General features: G+C 32.4%; 1 protein-coding gene across 1 annotated transcript in view; it reads left to right on the forward strand.

Moving 5' to 3' along the window:
- The first annotated feature begins 7,506 nt into the window (after positions 1 to 7,506).
- Positions 7,507 to 22,668, forward strand: part of LOC130012108 (low-density lipoprotein receptor-related protein 4-like) — a 64,469-nt gene continuing 49,307 nt past the window's right edge. Inside the window, exons 1-2 of the mRNA XM_056099281.1 lie at positions 7,507 to 7,828; positions 19,348 to 19,430. Of these exons, the coding sequence (XP_055955256.1) occupies positions 7,729 to 7,828; positions 19,348 to 19,430 (183 nt within the window). The 5' untranslated portion in view covers positions 7,507 to 7,728. The remainder of the gene's footprint in view (positions 7,829 to 19,347; positions 19,431 to 22,668) is intronic.

Below are 22,668 nucleotides of genomic sequence, written 5' to 3' on the forward strand. Positions count from 1 at the left end.
CCTCTGCCATCATCTTCTATTGTTTTAGCCTCCTAAAGATGACCCTATCGGGGAAATAACACATCATTCAAGTGTACAGCATAGACAAATAACAATATAACAAAACTATCTGCTTACTAAACCTAATTGCTATCACCATTTTGGGGTAAAATATATAAATTACTCTTTGAAGACAAAAATCATGATCCACATATGTCAAATTCATAAGGTGTGGTTAAACAAATAAGGACTTTTAACTCAAAATTTATAATAAGTAGAAAATTGATTGCCAGGCAACAAACCACATACCCTCAATTCGAGCAGGCCATAAAGTTTGTCACATTTGTATAACTTTAGCCTCTAGAGTGCTTATAAGACCTTTCAAAGAGATCATGGGCAATAACTCTGAAAGTAATCATTTGAAAACTATTAAGCATTCTTATTTTCATGGACACAATCACTGTCTATAAATCTAAAGTCAATGGGGTAATTACTTTACCCTTTAGAGAAATGTAATCATCGGAAATTGTGAAAAACTACTAGGCTTATTTGGCTCACAGACATAAACATTGTTTATGAATTTCAGTCAATGGGATGATAACTTAGCAGCTATAGCATCGAAAAGGAATTGTGGATGACTAACAGGCCGACTGATCAAAACATGACCAGAATTAAATGTGGGTGTTTAAAATTCAAGAAATGCAAACAATCTTTTCCATAAATTTCACAATATTAAAATAGTACATGTTAACGGTACCATATACTTCCTCCTATTATGGTGGAGTGAAAATTCATGGTAAATTGAAACCAGCGGCTGCCAGGCAGGATACGCCCACATTTTTGAGAGATGGATAGAGAACAAGCTAACAAGAAAGTGATTTTTCCTACTATCAAGGGCCATAATTCAGGAAATTACAATTCAATATGCGCGAATAAACTTACATTTCAAGTTTCAACAAAATCGGATTAAAATTATGACGTCTATAGGGTCCACAACCTTGATATACCGTATTTTTACGCTATTTGAGAACGAACGGCGGCCATTTTGTCTGTCAATTTTGGGTAGATTTTCACGAAATTCGAACTCGGTCGTCCTTAGGGTGTAACGGTGATATAATAATACGTTTTTATAAATCGGATAAAAATTATAACGCGATTTTTCGTACAATCAGGGGCCATAATTTAGGAAGTTATGGTCCGATATGCGCGAATATCGAAAGGAACCGAAATCTTTGGGTTCAAAACTTACATTTCAAGTTTCAACAAAATCGGATAAAAATTGTGATCTCTATAGGGTCCACAACCTTGATATACCATATTCTTACGCTATTTGAGAACGAACGGCAGCCATTTTGTCTGTCAATTTTGGGCCGATTTTCACGAAATTCGAACTCAGTCGTCCTTAGAGTCTAACGGTGATCTAGAGTGTCCACAAACAAATTGTGGACGGACAGACGTCCAGACGTCCGGACGGACAGGGGCGACGGCATAATACGTCCACATGAAAATGTGGGCGTATAAAAACATACTTTTTGGGGTGATGAATATTATCAACAAATACAATCATGGGCGACGGCATAATACGTCCACATGAAAATGTGGGCGTATAAAAACATACTTTTTGGGGTGATGAATATTATCAACAAATACATGGCCAACCTATAGGTAACCCACTGTCACCACTAATGTCAGAAGTATTTATGACCAGTTTTGAAACAGATGCATTACAGGAATCCCCAATCAAACCATTTTACTGGTACAGGAAAGGTGATGATACATTTGTGATTGTCAACCAAAACGACAACCCAGAAACGCTACTCCAACATCTAAACAGTGGACAAATCAGGATAAACTTCACAATGGAAACCAAAATAGATGACAGTCTCCCATTTCTTGATGTCTTAATGACTAAAACTGATAACCAATTCTCCACGACTGTTTATAGGAAACTAACTCACACTGATCAATACATTCACTTTAAATCAAATCATTCACATAAAATGAAGAAATTTATCACCACTTTAACAAGATGCGCCACCAAGATATGTGACGAAGAAAGTTTATCTGCTGAATTAGAACATTTAAAGAATGTATTCATAAATAATAACAGTTACCACACCCAACTGGTGAATGATGTCATCGCCTTCACCAAGCCTGGAAAGCCAAAGACTGACCACTCTGGCATCAGAATAACTATTTAATCTTGCACCAGATTAGAAGTTTGATGAAACAAAAAGTGGGCATAGATGTCACCTTCGCAAGTGGTAGAACCATTCAGAATATATTAAAAGCTAATAGTAAAGCATTGAAAACCACCCCCACAGCCCAAAGGATTATATATGAAATAACTTGCAACAAAGAATATGTAGGTGAAACGAAGTGTTCCCTTGATGTACAAATAAAAGTCCCTCGCCTCATCAATCCTTCGGATGTAGCGGAGCATATCAATAACAATGGACACCATACGGGACCAAACAAGAACCCTTGCAGTAAATCACCACAGGAGAAAACCAGGAAGCTTCAGAAGCCATCAATATAAAATGTATCAAACCCATGTTAAACCATTATGTGGGGCTCTTTATACCAAGGGCTTATCAAATTATATATTGACTCCTATTTTTGATCTATACTGTCAGTGATTTTATCGTTCACCATTTTCAGTTTATTGAAATAATATATTTATGGTTTCCCTTGCATTATCGATTGCTCTTGTAATCATACCCCCCTGCACACATTATCTTTTAATTATTGTTTATCTATGGCGTAGGTTAATTGGTTTCCCAACAGTGTTAAATATGAACTGAACTGAATCAAAGGTGTTAAGTTTTAATTGTATTTAATTGTTATTTTTTTTGCCTATTCTGTACATATTTGTCTACATTTCACTTAAATATTTTTATCATTTGCTTGATAAAGATGAGAGTATCCTCGTCAAAACGTTGCCTAGTATTAAACTCAGTAATTGTGTATCCATAAAATTTTACCTTGTGTTAATATGTTCAAACACTAAATGTCTATCAAAGAAGGCACATGGTATATGGTCAAAACATCTATATAAAATAAAAAATGTATCAACCAATAATTACATATTTAACACTGTTGAATATTTCATAAATATCCATTTATCCATAGTAGTTTTCATAAGTGGTGATCAAATGGGAAATTGATGATTTTCATTTTTAATAATCAAGGATTTTCTTCTAAATATCTCTTCAAAATACATACATATAAGCCTTTTATTGCCTTTTCTAAAGGCACAATATTCCAGACTAAAAGACAAATATAGACTTTCAGTCCATACACATTAAATAGTATATTCAAATATTATCAAAATGATCAATTCTAACATGTCATTTACTTCTATCTTACAATGTCAGTCAGTAATTAAAGAAAACACATTAACTTGAAGGTCAAGTTGGTATCCAACCTAGGTTTCTTTTATTTAATCCTTTAGAGAACATCTTAACACCTTATTTTTAAATATAAAATAAGGAAAATAACTATTAGGCTTTATTTAATCCTTTAGGTGGGCTTCTGATATCCAATATTTAAGGCAAAATAATTATTTTACCATTGGTACACGAATCATGTACCATATTGCATTTCAGCAAGGGACTCGAAGAACGAGGCTAGACATGTTCCACAAGTCATGTCAAACGGTGACATCATAATTTTATTTGGAGAGCATGCACAATAAATACTATCGGTGTAGACTGGAATAACCATGCGCTAGAGTTTGCCATTCGATTGGTCTTTTGGCGTATTTCGCCGAACATAACTGAATTGAAATTAGAGTAAAAACATAAACGATTGAATGTAAATTAGTTTATATACATTTATATTACATTATTATATGCGTTGTGACCTATTTCTGTCGATTTTTACGTCCCAAATATTACCGATTTAGCTCCTTTAACATAGATGAAGAGTTTCAAACCTCAGAACATACGTATGTACATGCCACTCCGAAGTACAACAGTCATCAATTCGAGAATATTGACTTCTACACATTGGCGTGGCAAGAAAATGTGTCTGAGGAATAAAACAAATATAAACAAGCCAACAGTGAGGCTGATGTCCCCCACTGAAATCCCAAAATAAATAGATGACACATATTAAATAATCGCACATTTATTTTTTTCAAAAGTATCAAGCAATCAAACTGATTATCAACTATACACTAAGTTACATCACTCTCTATTAAGATGTTCATTATCTTGTCCCAAAGCATCGACCAATGAAATTGCTTAGCTCTGTTTAGCTTTAGCTCCAAATGTTAATCATTGAACTCAGTCAAGACATTCATCTAATGAACATCAACATCAAGTTTAAACATTCTACCTCAATTAAAAGCAGAATTGTTATGTTCCAAAGTCTTGACCAATCAAATTGCTTATCGATCCTTAGCCTAAGCAGAAAATTCTCATCATCAAACTTAGTCAAGGTAATGACATAATGAATCTATACTCAGAGTTTCATCACACTCACTTAATTAAAACCAAAGTTATTGGCCCCAAAGCATCAACCAATCAGATTGCTTATCTTTGCTTACCCTAAGCAGAAAATGCTCATCTTCAAACTCCATCAAGGCATTCGACTAATAAACACCTACACCAAGTTTGAAACATCCTACTCAATTATAAGGAGATTTATTGTATTCCAAAGTCTCGACCAATCAAATTGTTTATCGCTCAGCTTACCCTCAGCAGAAAATGCTCATTATCGAACTTAGTCAAGGTATTGATGTAATGAAACTATACACCAAATTTCATCACTCTCACTTCATTAGAACTAAAGTTATCGTGTCCCAAAGCATCAATCAATCAAATTGCTTATCTCTGCTTACCCTACAGAAAATGCTCATCTTCGAACTCCATCAAGGCATTTGCCTAATAAACACCTACACCAGGTTTGAACGTTCTAGCTCAATTAGAAGGAGGGTTGTGTTCCAAAGTCTCGGCCAATCAAATTGCTTATCGCTCAGCTTACCCGGAGCAGAAAATGCTCATTATCGAAATTAGTCAAGGTTATGATGTAATGAAACTATACACCAAGTTTCATCACTCTCACTTAATTAGAACTAAAGTTATCGTGTCCCAAAACATCAACCAATCAAATTGCTTATCTCTGCTTACTCTAAGCAGAAAATACTCATCTTCAAACTCCATCAAGGCATTGACCTAATAAACACCTACACCAAGTTTGAACATTCTAGCTCAATTAGAAAGAGAGTTATTGTGTACCAAAAAATGTGACGGACAGACAGACAGATTGACGGACGGACGGACAGACAGACAGACGGACAGACAAACGAACCCATTTTAATAGTCCCCCAGCTTTCTTCGAAAGGCGGGGGACAACAAAGGGTTGCCATGCAAGATACATCCACATTTTGCAAGAGTTGGACACAAGCTACAAAAAAAAAAAGATTTTTCGTACAATCATGGGTCATTATCCAGGATGTTACCATTTGACATGTGTCAATATCGAAAGGAACCGAGATCTTTAGGTTACATACGTTTTATGTTTCGGATAAAAATTGTGAGCTCTAGATTTTTCGTACAATCAGGGGCCATAATCCAGGAAGTTACGATCCGATACATGCCAATATCGAAATGACCCGAGATCTTTTGGATATAAACACGTTTTGGCATATAAACCTATATTTTAAGTTTCATCAAAATCAGATAAAAATTGTGACTTGCAGATTGTCCACAAACAAAATGTGATAGAACGGATGGATAGACAGGTGAGACGACAATATATACGTCCACATTAAAATGTGGGCATATAAAAAAGAGTTGTTAAAAGGCTGCAGCCAAATACTTAACTACTGGACTTGGGAAGGGATCGTTTTGCCTCAGCTACAGACAAACACATAATTGAAATAGACGAGTTTACTTGCTTGACAGAAATATATATTCAGATATTACTTACTCTGGCTCGGATTAAAGGGTTGGGGGGGAGCTGCCTGGGTTGTAGCAATGGCCTCTAACATTAAAGTGGCCCCCAAATGATTTTATTTATTATGTTGTGTATGTTTGTGGCAAATAATTATATCTATCTACCATTCTGCAATACAAAATGCATATTAGGCCCCAGTGGCATTTTCAGCTTGTGACCCCCTGTACTTACTAGCAGAGACCTAACTACTATCTATTTATGGTAATTTAAATTACCACACGTTTAACACATGGGTATACATTTATTCAAAGTATTTAATAAGTAAATTAACCAGTCACTGAGGTCATGTAGTAAGACATTAACAGGCAGTATCACTTTCAACAAGAAAATGAAGGTAATCAATTTTATGCAATATATCAAAAATAACTCTTGAGTCCTCTAATTATGAAAAATTCTAGCAATGACCTCTCCCGCCAACCACCAACAGCTACAATCTGTTAAAGGGATGACAAAATTTGTATTTGGACGCCCTGTAAGTCAGATTACAGAATATCAATTTTTTCTTATTGACCAGCAAATATCACCCAAGTTACAGTTCCTCTTCATCTATCTACAACTGATGTATGGCTTTTAGACAAATAACCATCTCAACCTATTCCCAAACTGTGTGCAGCTGGATAAGAAAATCTACTACCACTGAATCAAACAAAACATCCAGAAGTACAATATTGGATTGGAACTTAGTACACATGTAGGGCTTATGTTAGGTTCATTATACATGGGTATTTCGTAATCAAATGTTTAGGTTATGCCCTTATTACTACAGTTTTAAAAAAAAGATGTTTTAGCCGTCTAGTGTAGTGGGCGGTTTTTACATTTGTATGGTTCTATAGTGAGTGCAGGGGGACTGCACCTCACATAATTTACACAAAAACAAATCTACGGACAAGACACAGAAATCACAAACAAACGAACATATCAAATACTAGAACCAGTTCACATGTTGATTTCTAACGTTGTAGCCTATTGTAAAATTCGATTGTCATGACGAACGATGGCGTTTAGTTATACTGCCCGATAACGCATTTTGAAATCGCGATGTTCCTTGAAGCCACTCGCACATCATTACCTGTTTCTTAAAAGCAGAAACGACCTGCCACAGAAACCACTTTCGATAAGATAACCTTGGCCCACCCTTCTGATAGTTTGAACATCTGTCGAAATGTTTGCTCAAATGAATATTTTATTCTTCAGTGGGGTCTACTGTTAGAAACGGGACTCCGACTGAAAATTCAGCTTCGCCATCAATTCCCTGTTGTAGTCTGTGTAATACCGTCTGCACCGGCTTGTTGAACATGTAGCACGTGCGGGCGAGTCCAGTATTACAAGGTTGGGTAAATAAAATTTCGAGGTGATAATATGCTTTGACTAAATAAAATCGATTATAATCAAAGACAAGTAAAAACACACTAATATAGATACTATAAAAATTTCTCACCGCATCGCCTGTTAGTGAACCGTTTTGTTGTTCAAAACACTCATTGCCCCTATTGAACAATAAACTGCGCCGTTATACTACTACGCCGAGCGCGTTTGACAGATGTCGACTGCACGAGGCTATGATATGAATAGAGTATGTGCGAAGATAACAGTAAATATATTGGCGTGAACTCCTTCCAGTAAAGATTTACAAATACACAGCCGCAAGTGAAATCTACTGCAGGTATATACGTAACAACAAGAACATGGCCTTAGAGGAAATTGAAATTAATTATAAGGAATTATAGTGATTGTACGTGATTACAACGGCGTTGTGCGTGTTTCATCATTACCAGTGGTGCCACAATGGATAATGGCAGGAGTTGGTTCCTGCTATCATTGGGATTACTATTTCTTCTGATCCATAATATTGGAGTTACTTGTGCTAAAGTGTCACCATTTGGAGGTAATATTTAATTCCTTAAAATCAAGGAATATTATTGTTGGGGTTCTGTGGGTTAAATATCTTTCAACAGCCAATTTATTTTAATCGATTTATAAATAGAAATTATGAATAGATATACATTCTATTTTTTGATAAATAAATGAATTATTAATAACTTAATTTAATTTTTTTGCTATTATAAAAAAATCTCAATCTAAAAAATATTTTTGAATTTTGTAGATTGAGATTTTTTATAATAGCAAAAATGAAAACTCAAAGACATTCTGTTCTGTCCAATTCCATTTGAATTGTAAGTAATTAGTAAGCCTATAGTGTCACAGAAAGTAGTAAGAAAATTGTTACATACATGTACGCAATATAGGTAGCTTCTAAGTCTTCTATCCTATTATATAGACAATAGTAATAATACAATATTAATGTCAAATAATGTGAGGAGTCATTATAATGGTTTGATGATAATTACATCATAAAAATGCCATCTGATGATCTGACAACATTTATGTAAGTTTTATCTCCATGTTAATCATTGTCCACATGTAAAATATATATATAGTGATTCTTATATTTCAAATTTAATTTTTAAGTAATAAACATGTGAGTATTAGTCACAATTAAATTGTCTACAAACAGTTCATTAAAGAATTTCCTCTGTTGTTTGATAGATAATTTTATACAACTTTGAAGAAGCATTACAATTATGTGTATTAAAATGATTGGTCCCCTTTTATTTAACTAAGTTTAATGTGTTGATTTGCTTTGTGAAGTGGGTATCCGTCAAGATTTATATTTTAGGTTTACAGATAGAGCCATTGTTGTTGAAATATACATATAACTTGATATTGTGTTAGACAAACTGATCCTGCCTAATCTCTGAACATCATTTGAAGGGTTGTTAATTTCTTGCAAACTACAATATTGTGAAAGTTGAATCACTGAAAGAAATATCAATCCAGAATATCAGTCCAAAATGGGTTCAATTACATTTAGTATTTACAAGATATTGTTAAAACAAAGCATAAATCAAAATGGCCAAACTTAAATCTGTATTCAAAATGACCAAAAATGTGGTCAAAATTTATCTAAATAAGATAAGATTTTATTGTACTGAAACATCCTTTACGAATAGATTCTTATTAAGTAACAAATATTTAAACAATCGTTTTGATTTTGTATGGTCATTATGACCAATCTATGGTCAGTTTGACTTTTACTCTTTTAAACAAGTCAGCGTCATCTTTTTAATATGATTAAATCCAAGTCTAGAGATTATCTACCATTGTTATTTTGATTTCATTTTCTTAATTAATGTTAAATGATTAATTTGAGTACATGTTAGCTGGATAAGGTTGTCCGAAATTTGATATTTTGAGACTTAAATTTAATCTTTCACAGTCTGTGTTATCAGCAATTCAACTTCAAGCACTACAAACCAACCAACCGTTAATCTTTCAAAATGAACATTTTATGATATATCAACTGTTTCATTTGTTGAATCTTGTGAACGATCTAATGACAAAAGTTATCAACCGATCTGTATGAAATTGTTATGCATCATTTAATTAAATTAGTGAAATGAAGAAGCCTATTAAATTTCCGCAATTTCCATTAATATCTTCAGGAGTTATGGCCCTTGTTTCACTTTGCTGCACCTTGTGAACGCTCTAACGACAAAAGTTATCAACCGATCTGTATGAAATTTATATGCATCATTTAAATTAGTAAAACAAAGAATCCTATTGAATTTCAGCAATTTCAGTTAATTACATCTAGAGTTATGGCCCTTGTTTCACTTTGTTGAATCTTGTGAACGCTCTAATGACAACAGTTATCACCCGATCTGTTTGAAATTGATATGCATCATTTAAATTAGTAAAATGAAGAAACCTATTGAATTTCAGCAATTTCCGATAATTTCTTCTGGAGTTATGGCCTTTGTTTCACTTTGTTGCACCTTGTGAATGCTTTAACGACAAAAGTTATAAGCCGATCTGTATGAAATTTATATGCATCATTTAAATTAGTAAAACAAAGAAGCCTATTGAATTTCAGCAATTTCCATTAATTACATCTAGAGTTATGGCCCTTGTTTCACTTTGTTGAATCTTGTGAACGCTCTAATGAAAACAGTTATCATCCGATCTGTTTGAAATTGATATGCATCATTTAAATTAGTGAAACGAAGAAGTCTATTGAATTTCAGCAATTTCTGTTAATTACGCCGTGAGTTATGGCCCTTGTTTCACGTTGTTGTACCTTGTAAACGACAAAAGTTATTATCCGATCTGTATGAAATTTATATGTATCATTTAAATTAGTAAAACGAACAAGTGTATTGAGTTTCAGCAAATTTCCGTTAATTACATCTAGAGTTATGGCCCTTCTTTAACTTTGTTGAATCTTGTAAACGCTTGAATGACAAAAGATATCACCTAATCTGTATGAAATTCATAATCATCATTTAAATTAGTGAAATGAAGAAGCCTATTGAATGTCAGCAATTTCCGTCAATTACGTCTAGAGTTATGGCCCTTGATTTACTTTGTTGAACTTTGTGAACGTTCGAACGACAAAAGTTATCATCCGATCTGTATGAAATTTATATGCCTTATTTGAATTAGTAAAACGAAAAAGCCTGGCGAATTTGAACAAGTTCTGTAGATTACTTGCAAAGTTATGGCCCTTGTTTTAGTTTTTAGAACCTTGTGAACCCTCAAACGACGAAATTATAATGTCATCTGTATGAAATTGTCTATTAAATTCCCCTAATTACCTACAAAAGAATAAATATGTGACAGCCCTTGTCGACTGCTCGGATGATTAAGCTGCTGTGGGCGTATGTTTTTTTTGTATGGTGATTGATGTTAGTAAATAAAAAGAAGTAATCTTTGACCTTTATTTTCTCAAGTGCACCAGAGCTCTTTTAATATAGTCTCACTTCATCTGTCTTTCATTTCCACAATCCATTTACTACGATGTATTATATAACACTATTGGGTATCAGATGTAAGTTTTCGCCATTGAGGAGAAATATCAGACATTAATGAAACCTCACCCTCCTAAGTGAATGAAGAATGATATCAGGTGTTCTAGAAAGGCTAATCAGTAGTAGAAGTATCAGAAACCATTCTTACGATTTTCAAGTCTGGATTCCTCTTGTCAGTGGTGCAGGACTGAGTATGGGGCGCCGTTTGTAAATTAATTATTTAGCTTTTTATATAGCAAAAAACACTAGATTTAATTTAAATTTATATATATAGTTAAATCTCGACTTTTGTGCAAATTTTTCACTTTTAATATTTAAACTAAAAATACAACAAAAACTCAATATTTAACATAATATATATAAATATTTCTTGATTTGTCTCTTTTTTCATATTTAACATTTAGCATTGAATATTAAGACCAAAGCAAGAGATTTGATGATATATAAATGTTTAGCTAAATATTTAGTTAAATGTTTAAACCTTTAGCTAAATATATATTTAGTTAAACATTTATATATTTAGTTAAACATTTATATATTTAGTTAAACATTTATTTATTTAGCTAAATAATATATATTTAGCTAAATAATATATATTTAGCTAAATAATATATATTTAGCTAAAAAATATATATTTAGCTAAATAATATATATTTAGCTAAATAATATATATTTGGCTAAATAATATATATTTGGCTAAATAATATATATTTGGCTAAATAATATATATTTGGCTAAATAATATATATTTGGCATTTGGCTAAATAATATATATTTGGCTAAATAATATATATTTGGCTAAATATTTATATAAATAAATAATATATATTATATATAATATATATTTAGCTAAATAATATATATTTAGCTAAATAATATATATTTGGCTAAATAATATATATTTAGCTAAATAATATATATTTGGCTAAATAATATATATTTGGCTAAATAATATATATTTGGCTAAATAATATATATTTGGCTAAATAATATATATTTAGCTAAATATTTATATATTTAGCTAAATATTTATATATTTAGCTAAATATTTATATATTTAGCTAAATATTTATATATTTAGCTAAATATTTATATATTTAGCTAAATATTTATATATTTAACTAAATAATTATATATTTAGCTAAACATATAGTTAAATTTACAAAGCGCAACCGTACCACGCCGTTTTTAAAATAATTATTGTTGTAAGCGACTTCACACTAAACGATGACGTAGTGTACAACTTTCCATTGACTGCACAACACAGTACTATCTACGTCCTCATTGCCTTGATCTGTGCGAACGGCACGGAGTACCGCGGCCGTGATTCGGGTTACATGTTCGTTCCATTTATAATTGCTAGTAGGCCTATTGTGCCAAGGCTCACGTGTCGGGTCCACGTCATCATTTTATGCGCAGTTTTTTGTGTCGCTTACGATAATAGAAATATTGGCGGGACCACAAATATATTTAGTTAAATATTTATACATTTAGCTAAACATATATATTTAGCATGATATTTATATATTTAGTTAACTGTTTATATATTTAACTAAGCGATTTGAAATCAAGATATAACATTTAAAGTTTTTCATAGACCAAAAACTCGACTTATAGCTACAATATTTTTTGATATTTACATATATGCCATTTTTTTCTAATATTTATCTAAATATATATATTCGGAGTTAAATCTAATGTTTTTTGCTATAAAAAAAATTAAATAATTATTTTACAAACATCGCCCCATAACTGAGAGCATGACAAATAACAACATCTGGTTGTTTGGATGGGATTGAAAAGAGAGGTCCTGTGAACACGTTGGCAGGCATGTAAAAGAACCTAGGCAATGCTGCTCTCCAGATCCCAAATTCACAAAGCATTCTCAGACTTAAAGTAGCTAAGTTTTTAACTCAATATTATCCACAGTCTTCGACATTGAAAACTCAAATTATTTGTCAATTTAAATCAACATTAATGATGTGATCTTACCGGGAAAAGATGGTCTTCTGATATCCAATATTTAGGACAAAACATTTTACCATTCGTACACGAATCGTGTACCAGAATGTGTTGCAACGTCATTTGTAACAATGGACTCAAAGAACGAGGCTAGATATATTCCACAATTCATATCAAACGGTCACAGTATATTCTTATCTGGAGAGCATGCACAATAAATACTACCGGTGAAGACTTGAATAACCAGATGCTAGAGGTTGCCATTCGATTGAGACTTCTGGTTATTTCAGCAAACATAACTGTTTTGTAAATAGAGTAAAAACAGAAACATTGAATGTAAATCAGGTTATATACATACAATCATATTATATTATTATATGCGTTGCTACCCATTTGTGTCAATTTCTAGGTCCCAAATGTTAGAGATTTAGCTACTTTAAGTTATGAATTTACTCAAAATTGTTCCCCTCATTTTAACTATAATATAGCGCTTTATAAATTTTTTGTTGCTTTAATGTATCAAATGCATCAGTAAGGATCTATGTGCAAAGCTTTGTGTTTCTGGATCAAAGATATTTCTCATAAACAGTGGTTGAAAATTGAGTAAACTCTTAACTTACATGTAAAGTCTTAGAATGCTTTGTGAACTTGGGGCCAGACAGAATTTCCCTTATTCCACACTGCATGTTGCATTTTCGTCTCATTAGCCCGGTTGGTGCAGAAAAGTAGGTAGTACATTAAACCCATTTTATTTCATTTCTCTATTGCAAGATATGCTCAAGTAAAAATCACTACTAATTTAATAGCAGTGAATCATTTATGAGAGTGAGTTTTCATTTGCTGAGTGAAGTGAAGGGAAATCTGTTCATGAAGAGGTATGGCTTCCAACTACTGACCTTAGCTGTAGGGAAATGAGATAATTAGAAAGGTGATTAGTTGTCATTTTTTAACTCCAGTTTGCCTTTAATCATATCCTGCAACAGACGGCATGTACATGTCCTACCATGCACCTAATTAAAGCCAGCAGACATTTAGACTACTATTAAGTACAGTGGTTTATTAAATTCAAGATGGCATGTTCCATCATTGTAAGTTGTGACTCATTTCATTTTTCCCCTTTATACTTGTAATTTTGCAATGTTTTAATCTCATATAATTGGAATGGTGTTTAATTTTGCCTTCTTGAAAAATCTACATGTGTATGGGGTAAGGTAAGCAAGTTATAATAATACTTGACTCTTTCATGTTACATATTTTGCTTCCCTCTCAGCACTGCACCATTTAACCCCTGACTCTGAGAATATTTTATTATGAAGATACATGTAAGCTATATCCAATTCATGATGTTGGAACTCAAAATGACCCATGTCAATTTACTGAACAGTTTTGACTTCATTAGAGGGATACAACCTCTTGAAATTGCAAGAATTGTTTAAAATCGGATGTGTTTGTTTGTTTTGTGAGATTTAATAATCCATTATCCAATCTTGAAATATAACAGACTACTGAAGTTTAAATAAAAGGAATAGGACGCAATCATAAGTCTTCTATTTTATGCCAAAATAAAGTTTGAACTGTTCACTGGCATGCAGTGATAAGATAAGAAATGAAACATGACACAATGGGTAACTTCCAGTTAAAGGGGAATTATGGAAGAATAGATAAAGAGCTGGCAGTTGTCACTATATTAGATAAAAACTAGATAATGTAAAGGGAATATGCTGACAATTTCAGCCTAATTGCTCCTCACTGCACCAAGATATTAGCGATTAAATTTTTTAGGCCTAGTCTGGATTATCATTACTAAAGTCGGTATGATAAAAAACATAGTCTCGATTATCCATTTTCTGATTTAAACATCAATGAGTGTTGAGCAGCAGATCGGATTCAAATCCAGTGAAAATCTGATACATAAGATGGCATCGAGACTGGCTTAAGGTCTTTTCATGTTAATAAAGGTCTTATTAATAGTTTATATAACATTTCAAGTCTAATGAAAGACCTGCAATAGGCAGATTTAGCTCTTGCATCATTTATGTTTAAGAATAGCTGCTTGTGGTTGCTTAAAGCAAGTAATATTCTGATTCAGTCTGCAAGTAGTATTCTGATTCAATCAATCTGCAAGTAATATTCCAATTCAATCAATTCTGCAAGTTATATTCTGATTCAATCACTTTGCAAGTAATATTCAGATTCATTGAGTCTGCAAGTAACATTCAGATTCAGTCAATCTGCAAGTACATGTTATATTCAAATTCAGTCAGTCTACAAGTGATATTCAGATTCAATTAGAGAGAGAGCGAGAGAGAGAAAAAAATGGGGTTTAACATCGACTCGACACAAACCAGGTCATTTCAGGACTAACATATGGTTTAATTCAATCAGTCTTTTAGTAATTTTCAGATTCAATCAGTTGATAATTAATATTTAGTTTCTATCGGTCCACCCACAGGTTGGCATAGACATGAAAATTCTCAAATTTGATATGATTATTTTTGATGAAAAGTGACCCTCTATAATTCGTCATTATGTATTGTGAAAGTAAACTGTCTTTTTGAGAAAAATACAGGATGCAATCCACAAAGGCATCTTTATAAGTAAAAATAATATGTTCTTTTCAAATCAATGAATGTACCGTTTTGTCAAGAATCCTTACAGGATTAATATTGAAGAAAACTGCAAATTTATTTTTCCTGTCTAAAAATTGGAAGTTGTCCAAAAGCACAAACTAAAAATCCTTCATGTGAACATAATATTTTGACTGGCTTATCCATTCATGTTATTAACCGAGTAGTAGATAAAGGTGTTATATTTAGTTTAATGTTACCAGGTACTTGGACTACATAACCTACTACTTTTAAATTAGATATTGAGAAAATACATTAGATCAGTGCTTTAAATTTATCTTATGAATGATCAAAAAATTCCTGAGGATTTTCCAGAATGGTTTCCCCTTGCAAAACAGAGGGCAATACATGGAACAGTGCCTATTCAATTGGATGGAATGAAAAAAAAGAGCTTTGCTGCACTCAGTGGCAGCATGCAGCCTTGCCCGTAAAAGAATGGCTGTCTTTATTAGTCAAGTTGGTGCAGAACAGTAGGATGTAAAACCCCATTTCATTTCTAGATAGCAATAAAAAATTCATTTCCTGTTTGTCCATTCAGTTGGGGACATTCAAGAGGTTAAAGTTATCATCCAATTGACATGTCATTTGATATAATAGAGACACAGAATCCTATTGATTTTCATCAATTTCCGATAATTACTATTGGAGTTATTGCTCTTAATCACCGTGAAAGATTTCTGATATTACTTTATAGGTTGATGCTCATGATGAGTTTCTAGTGTCTGGTACATTAAAATGCTCTTGTTATTATAAACTACAAAAAATGAAAAATATTGAAACCTTTATGGACTTCTTAAACAACTAAACTGATGTGGGGGCTATTTTTCGTTGCCTGGAAACTGATCTTTACATTAAAATACTATCATGCTGTAATAGCTTTACCCTACTGGTAATAACTCTTTACATTCTTGACAATAACTGATACTTTTTATACCAGTTAATTTGGGAAATGTTCGGACCACAGCCAAAATATAGTATTCAGCAACATCTCCTCAATTACATAATTGTGCTCACCAGTCACATGGGATAAGCAACTGAACATAAAAGCAGTAATATACAATAATTAAAGGCAGAATAAATTTTGGTCTGACATTGATTTATAACAAAGAAAATAATCTTATTTCATTACTATCTGCTGTAAAATGAGATACATTGTACTGTGGGTGAAAATAGTCCCAAGCACATTTTATTGGTATTGATCAGTGCTCTAGATAATTTTGCTATTCAGGCTCAGAGCATTACTGAAACATTTCATGCTCTGGGAACAACAATTATGCCGAAGCATGCACAAGTTTAAAGCAAATGAACATGTAATCCCAGTGTTATTTCTCCGAATGAAAATGTAATCCCAGTAATATTTCTCAATATATTTAACGGAATTGGTCACCCAATTCTGTTTTTTTTCGGAATTGTTAGGTTAAACATGGAGGTATTTGATAGAAATTTAGTTTTACATAGTGGAGATTAGGACCAGTTCAGTGAAAATTTCATTTTACAAAATTTATTCTATCAGTATGTATTTGGATTATATATTCACAGAAATGTATTCCTAGATTTAGTCTTACAGATGCATGCATTGTGAAATTTGAAGGTGCCAGTAGGGGACATGTACTGTTCTGAGATGCTTATTGTCATTCAGCGCTTTTCTAGAAGAGCTGTTATATAATGACAGTCGAGTTATAAGGTATTTCCTTTCAGTTGGTAAGCTTAATGAACTGGTATAAGAAGTTAGATTCTTCATGTAAGGAAAAATAGTCTAGCCAGTGGTCACATTGGCTGTAGGTTACAGCTGAGTATAGATGTTTCCTTTACTGTTCTTTGATTATATAGATCAAAGAAACAGCTCTTCAAACTGATATTTGATAGTTCAGTCTACAAACTAGATATAAGTTGCTTTACACATCACACTTTCCTTAACTGCTTTTGTATAAAAGATCTCCTTATACTGTAGCAATTTTGATTTTATCATCTTTATTACGCTTCATGATACTTTAGTAATTATTAATATTTTAGAATTTGAAAGACGGGCATTGATTAATTGTCAATAAGAAACAAGTTTAACTAAAAGTAAGACTACTGTAAGAATGTGTACAAACATGACCAATCATTCTTAATAACATAGAAATATAGAACATTACTAGGGAGGAAAACAACAGATAGGTTAGTGAGCTACATGTATAGGCCATGGGGAACCACACAAAAGCTGTATGAAAAACATTGTGTTTTCTAGAACACTTCATATTATGTATCATATATTACATAAATACAAACTAAAACTCACTGATGTGCTAGTTTAAAAATCAAAATCCATTTTAATTGTCCTGTTATTCCCTTATGATATACATGTATATGGTACATGTACCTACAGTTTGATCAGTGTCTTTGTAATATGAACTTTTCTGACTTACTTGAGCCTAGTCACAGTTCTAACGTATTATCGATATTTTAACTCAATCGAAATGCCCTGAAGAAGTTTTTGTGTAAAATCAAGAGGAAAGAGAATTAATAATCATTGTGTCTGTTTGATGAGTCACATCAGCGTAATAGAAGTGTTTTAGTAAGATGAAATAGGTTGTGTATCAGTCATTCGACCAGATTCTAACCATTGAATATAGAACGTGATGAAGTCGTATAAAATATTGACAATCACTTGTCTGTTGACAGAGTTAGCCACCATATCTTCTCCTTATATTGTAGTCCATTTACTTTGATTCAATAAAGAGGAAAATGGTTTTAGAATATTCTTTCATTTTATGATTTGAAAACCATGTTTGAAGATTTTATATTTGTCTAGATCTTGATAGTCCCAGAAAGTCTTAAGAGATGTTAATGTTAAACATCTAACTTACATGTACATGTTCCATGATTTTTCAGTGGGAGTATTAAAGCAACTGGGTAATCTAGATAATTTTGTACAGGCCATACATGTAATTCTTTGTAAACAATAACTTTTAAAAGACAATAAATTTAAATCAATTTTTTAGGTTACCGATAATTATATATGCATATATTTCCATTTCCATTCCAAGACTGAAACCAATAGTGAAATACCCAATGTTCACCAACCTTGGCAAGGCCTCTTTAACCATTCCCTTAATGTTGAATACTGCTTACACATATTTTACTGCAAGTGATTGATATATTTTCTGACTTATCTGTAATAGTAGCTGATATTTATTGTATTCACTTGATAACAAACAATTACATTGTCCATGTATCTTAAGGAATATTGTGTATTCTATAGAGATTTACCTCATTATCTGTGTATATCTATCAGCTCAATATACATGTACAGACTGTGTATTACCAATCCCATAGAGGCTATTAGATCTCACCATGGTGTAGATTGATATTGTTATGTTGTATACAAATGTGTATTTGCTGGTGTTGTATACATACCATATCTATGTAAGATATATTTGTAGAAAGCAAAGTTAATTACCAATATTACTACATGTAAGCAGGAGCTAGTTTATTATGCAAGAGCTAAACTTACCTATTGCATGGTGTTTGTCTAGCCTCAAATGCTATATAAATTATAAATAAGAAATTTATGCACATGACAAGTCCAAAAACAACTTCCCTAGACTATAAGATGGCTTAGATATTCAGTGGATTAGACAATGCCCACCATATCTGTGTTAAATGCTAATATGGCTAAAGACTGCCAATTAAAGGACTGAAAATTTGAGACATCAATTATTATCATGGCAATATTTCTTGACAATCGAGAATATAACCTTTTGCAGGGTTTTCATCTGCCAATGATCAGCTATTTCTTGTCAAAACTTCAAACACTTATAACTTTGCTCAGAATACTGTAATTACTGAAATTTTCAATATATTCAATATTCATTATCTATCAGGATGACAAATCTGATGTATACTTGCTTAATTGCTTCATTCTCTACAGGTAACCTTTGTCTATAATATGATCCCTATTTCAGGTAATGGAGTATATGTTAGTAATGGAACTCATATATTAAGGGTAGATCGTGATACAGGAGGTATACATTCCATTCATGTACAGGTAAGTTATCTTTAATTTTAAAATGATTATTCGAAAGTAACATTTTACTGTAGAATCGATCTTCTGAAACAATTTCAAGGCCAGTTCCTACTTGTCAGGGAGAGTGCCAGCAGGGCTGACAAAGGTGTTTCCTGGTTTTTCGTATGGGACAAAAAACAAGGTCCACCAGTGTACACATCGGCATACACATACACTGTACATGTGGAATTCATTGACAGTGGGTCAAATCCCCCCCCTCCCACTTAGCATTGCACACGTGACCATAGAAATAAACAATAACTATGTTAATCTCAAATTGACCAAACCATTAAACGCTATTCCTTTTCTTTCATTTGGATTAAGACAGTTATTGAGCATGTCTGATAAAAAAAGAAAAAAGAAGGTGGGGCATGGTCTCTGTCCTCATTGAAAATAATACATCACTGGTATTATGCTAAACCTGCTATAAAATTAAATTATAATGGAGGGTGCACCAGTCTGTGTAAAACAAAATGAATTCACATTTTTTTTTACCCCTATAAGATTAAGTGTGTTTATGTAAATTATAAACTGAAATGATGTTGATTGTTGAAGTTGTGATATGTTTAAGCATGGACTTAATTCTGGGGGCATCAGGACATACCATTTTATCTGATTTTTTTTTTATCTCAGTAAGATCAAGTGAGTTTATGTAAATTATAGATTTTATCAACATCTGGAACACCTGTACTTCAGGTGTTGTGTCTGTAAATAATTATCTAGACCCTAAGGCCATAATTCTCAAAGTTAACTTGGACTTCACTCAAATTTGCTGATCTGCATCTGATTAAAGTCTGTAAAAATTATGCCCATCTTTCTTTTATTGAATGTATTACATCAAAGTAAAGCACTGGTATTTTAAGCCAATCTTTCTTGAATTAATGATTAAAATTTGGATAAATCCTCTTTAAATATGAAAAGTTCTGTGGGTGTTGGATTTAGTACTGGAAGAAGGGAAATATGGGGCCCCAAAAGCCACATAAGGAGCTCTATTAAAAGTTTCTGCCATAATGCTATTTGAAAATAATGCTCCAAGATAAACTCCTGACAATCAAAGAAATAACATAATGTCATCAGAGGTTTCAATGATCTACCTAATGTTTAGATATCAAATGTACTATTACATGTACCACCGAGAAATCAAATGTTTGGACATGGAAAATAGAGAAATGTGATGAACTGTCCAAGAAAATAGTTTAGTAATATAATTGCACAGAAATTTATCTGCATTTATCAAAAGGAATTACTTGAAATACATGTACATGTAGGAATAGTTGCTGCCATAACATATGAAGACTTTTTCTTCTGATGTTATTTATCTATAGGTAAATCTAAACTAAAAGAAATTGCAACCAAGAAAATCAGTGCAAAGTGTAAACATTTCACCTTAGCCAAACAATAAGTCATTTCTTCTCCTTTCTATAATGTAGGTATACAATTTTTACAATGTATGCTGTCAGCGTCAGTGCTATAAATGCTGATCTTCTACCCAGGTGATGCCAGTCTACAGTATGTGTGGCATCCAAATCTTTATATTACACTATACCGATGCCTGTATTAAACACCAACCATTGTTATGTAATCAAAACTACACTGTGACTGATCTAGTTACCCTAACCTGTGTAATCAACTTGGCAGATACATGGATTGTCTGTCAGACATGAATGGCATTAATGAAAAAAGGGGATTATTCGTTCTCAGTAAAAAAAACCTTGTTTATAAAAATCACACTATTTATCAGATTTGAATAAGGCAATAATCATTCTAAATTGACTAATGACAGCAAGTATGAAATAATATTAATATTATTTAACAGTTAAGAGCTGTAGAGTCACTTTGACATTTTGAATTGTCTGTGTTGTTCTCCACTGTTCTGTGATTTTTTCTTTCACAGTTAGTGCTGTACTGTCTATTTAACATTTGGATTTAATTGGTGCTTTGTTTTGTACACTATATGCCCACATATATATTTTTGTCACCACAGGTCCGGGATATAATTCTTTTCCAATTCACATGGATTGTTCACAGAGTCCTAAGGAAGACCCCTTTTAAAATTCAGAACATTTTGCTGACAAATTTTAGAGTTAATATGCTGTTCAAAAGTTTAGCGAGTTTCAAAACCCCAGCTCAATACATGTACCTGTCTTTGAGAAGACTTATTTTCAGAGCTAGCTTTTCATGACTTTCTCTGGACTATGGTAGTCGACTTCAAATAACCAGCTTCAGCTAGAGCAGGGCATGCACATTTCTTTACTTTGTAGTACCTTTATATATAATATACTGCATAAAGTGCATACACATGCACATTTTTTTAACATCCAATATTAGCACATTATCGAAAATCCTCATAAATCAATAGGATTCTTTGTCTCATGAACATAAACACTGTGTATAAATGTTAAGTCAATTGGTTGATAACTTTAGGGCATCCACAACATTTTAAAAATTGATTGAGGGCCATAATTGTTGAAAATGAATAGGATTCGGTATCCCATGTACTGTAACACTGTGTGTCATGTTCAAGTGAATGGGAGAATAACATTAGCTCTTTCATTCATGAACGTAAACACTACATATCAATTGAAAGTATTTCAGATGAAATTTTAGTCTCTTATTTTATTCAATATTTTGAATTGATCATGGGTGTTAACTCCAACTTTAACTTTATTCTCTAGAGCATCTACAAAGCAATTGTGGATGATGAATGAGGGTAACAACAATATACAACCACATTTCATGAAATCAACGAAACAAAATAACTGTTTAAAATCACAACTTGTATTATTACTGAATAGACATATTCTGATCAGATAATCTGTCGATATTTTAAAGCCATAAAAACATATAATTCACTTAATATCCTGTCAATTTACTCCATTTGATACAGACAGGGTTACTTGATGAACTATTTTTGATAGACCAAAGTAATATTGATGTAAATATGAAGGTCACATCTGTCAAATCATTGGTCATCTCTGGGATGAGTCATAGATTTCTATACATAATGGAGAAATATTAATGTCATGAAAAATTCATTTTAACTGCAGAAAGATAATTTTCTAATTTGATTGATAAGTATCTGAAAGGTTGAGTAACCATCATATAGTCATAAGACTAATATATTAATGATATATTTCCTTATCTGTGGATAACTGAAGAATGTCAACACTCCTTATAGTCTGAAAGTCTGAATTTATATGGTAGAATGGCAAGGATCTGC

The sequence above is a fragment of the Patella vulgata genome, chromosome 3, assembly GCF_932274485.2.
Source record: "Patella vulgata chromosome 3, xgPatVulg1.2, whole genome shotgun sequence".
In the NCBI taxonomy this organism is placed as follows: Eukaryota; Metazoa; Mollusca; class Gastropoda; family Patellidae; genus Patella; species Patella vulgata.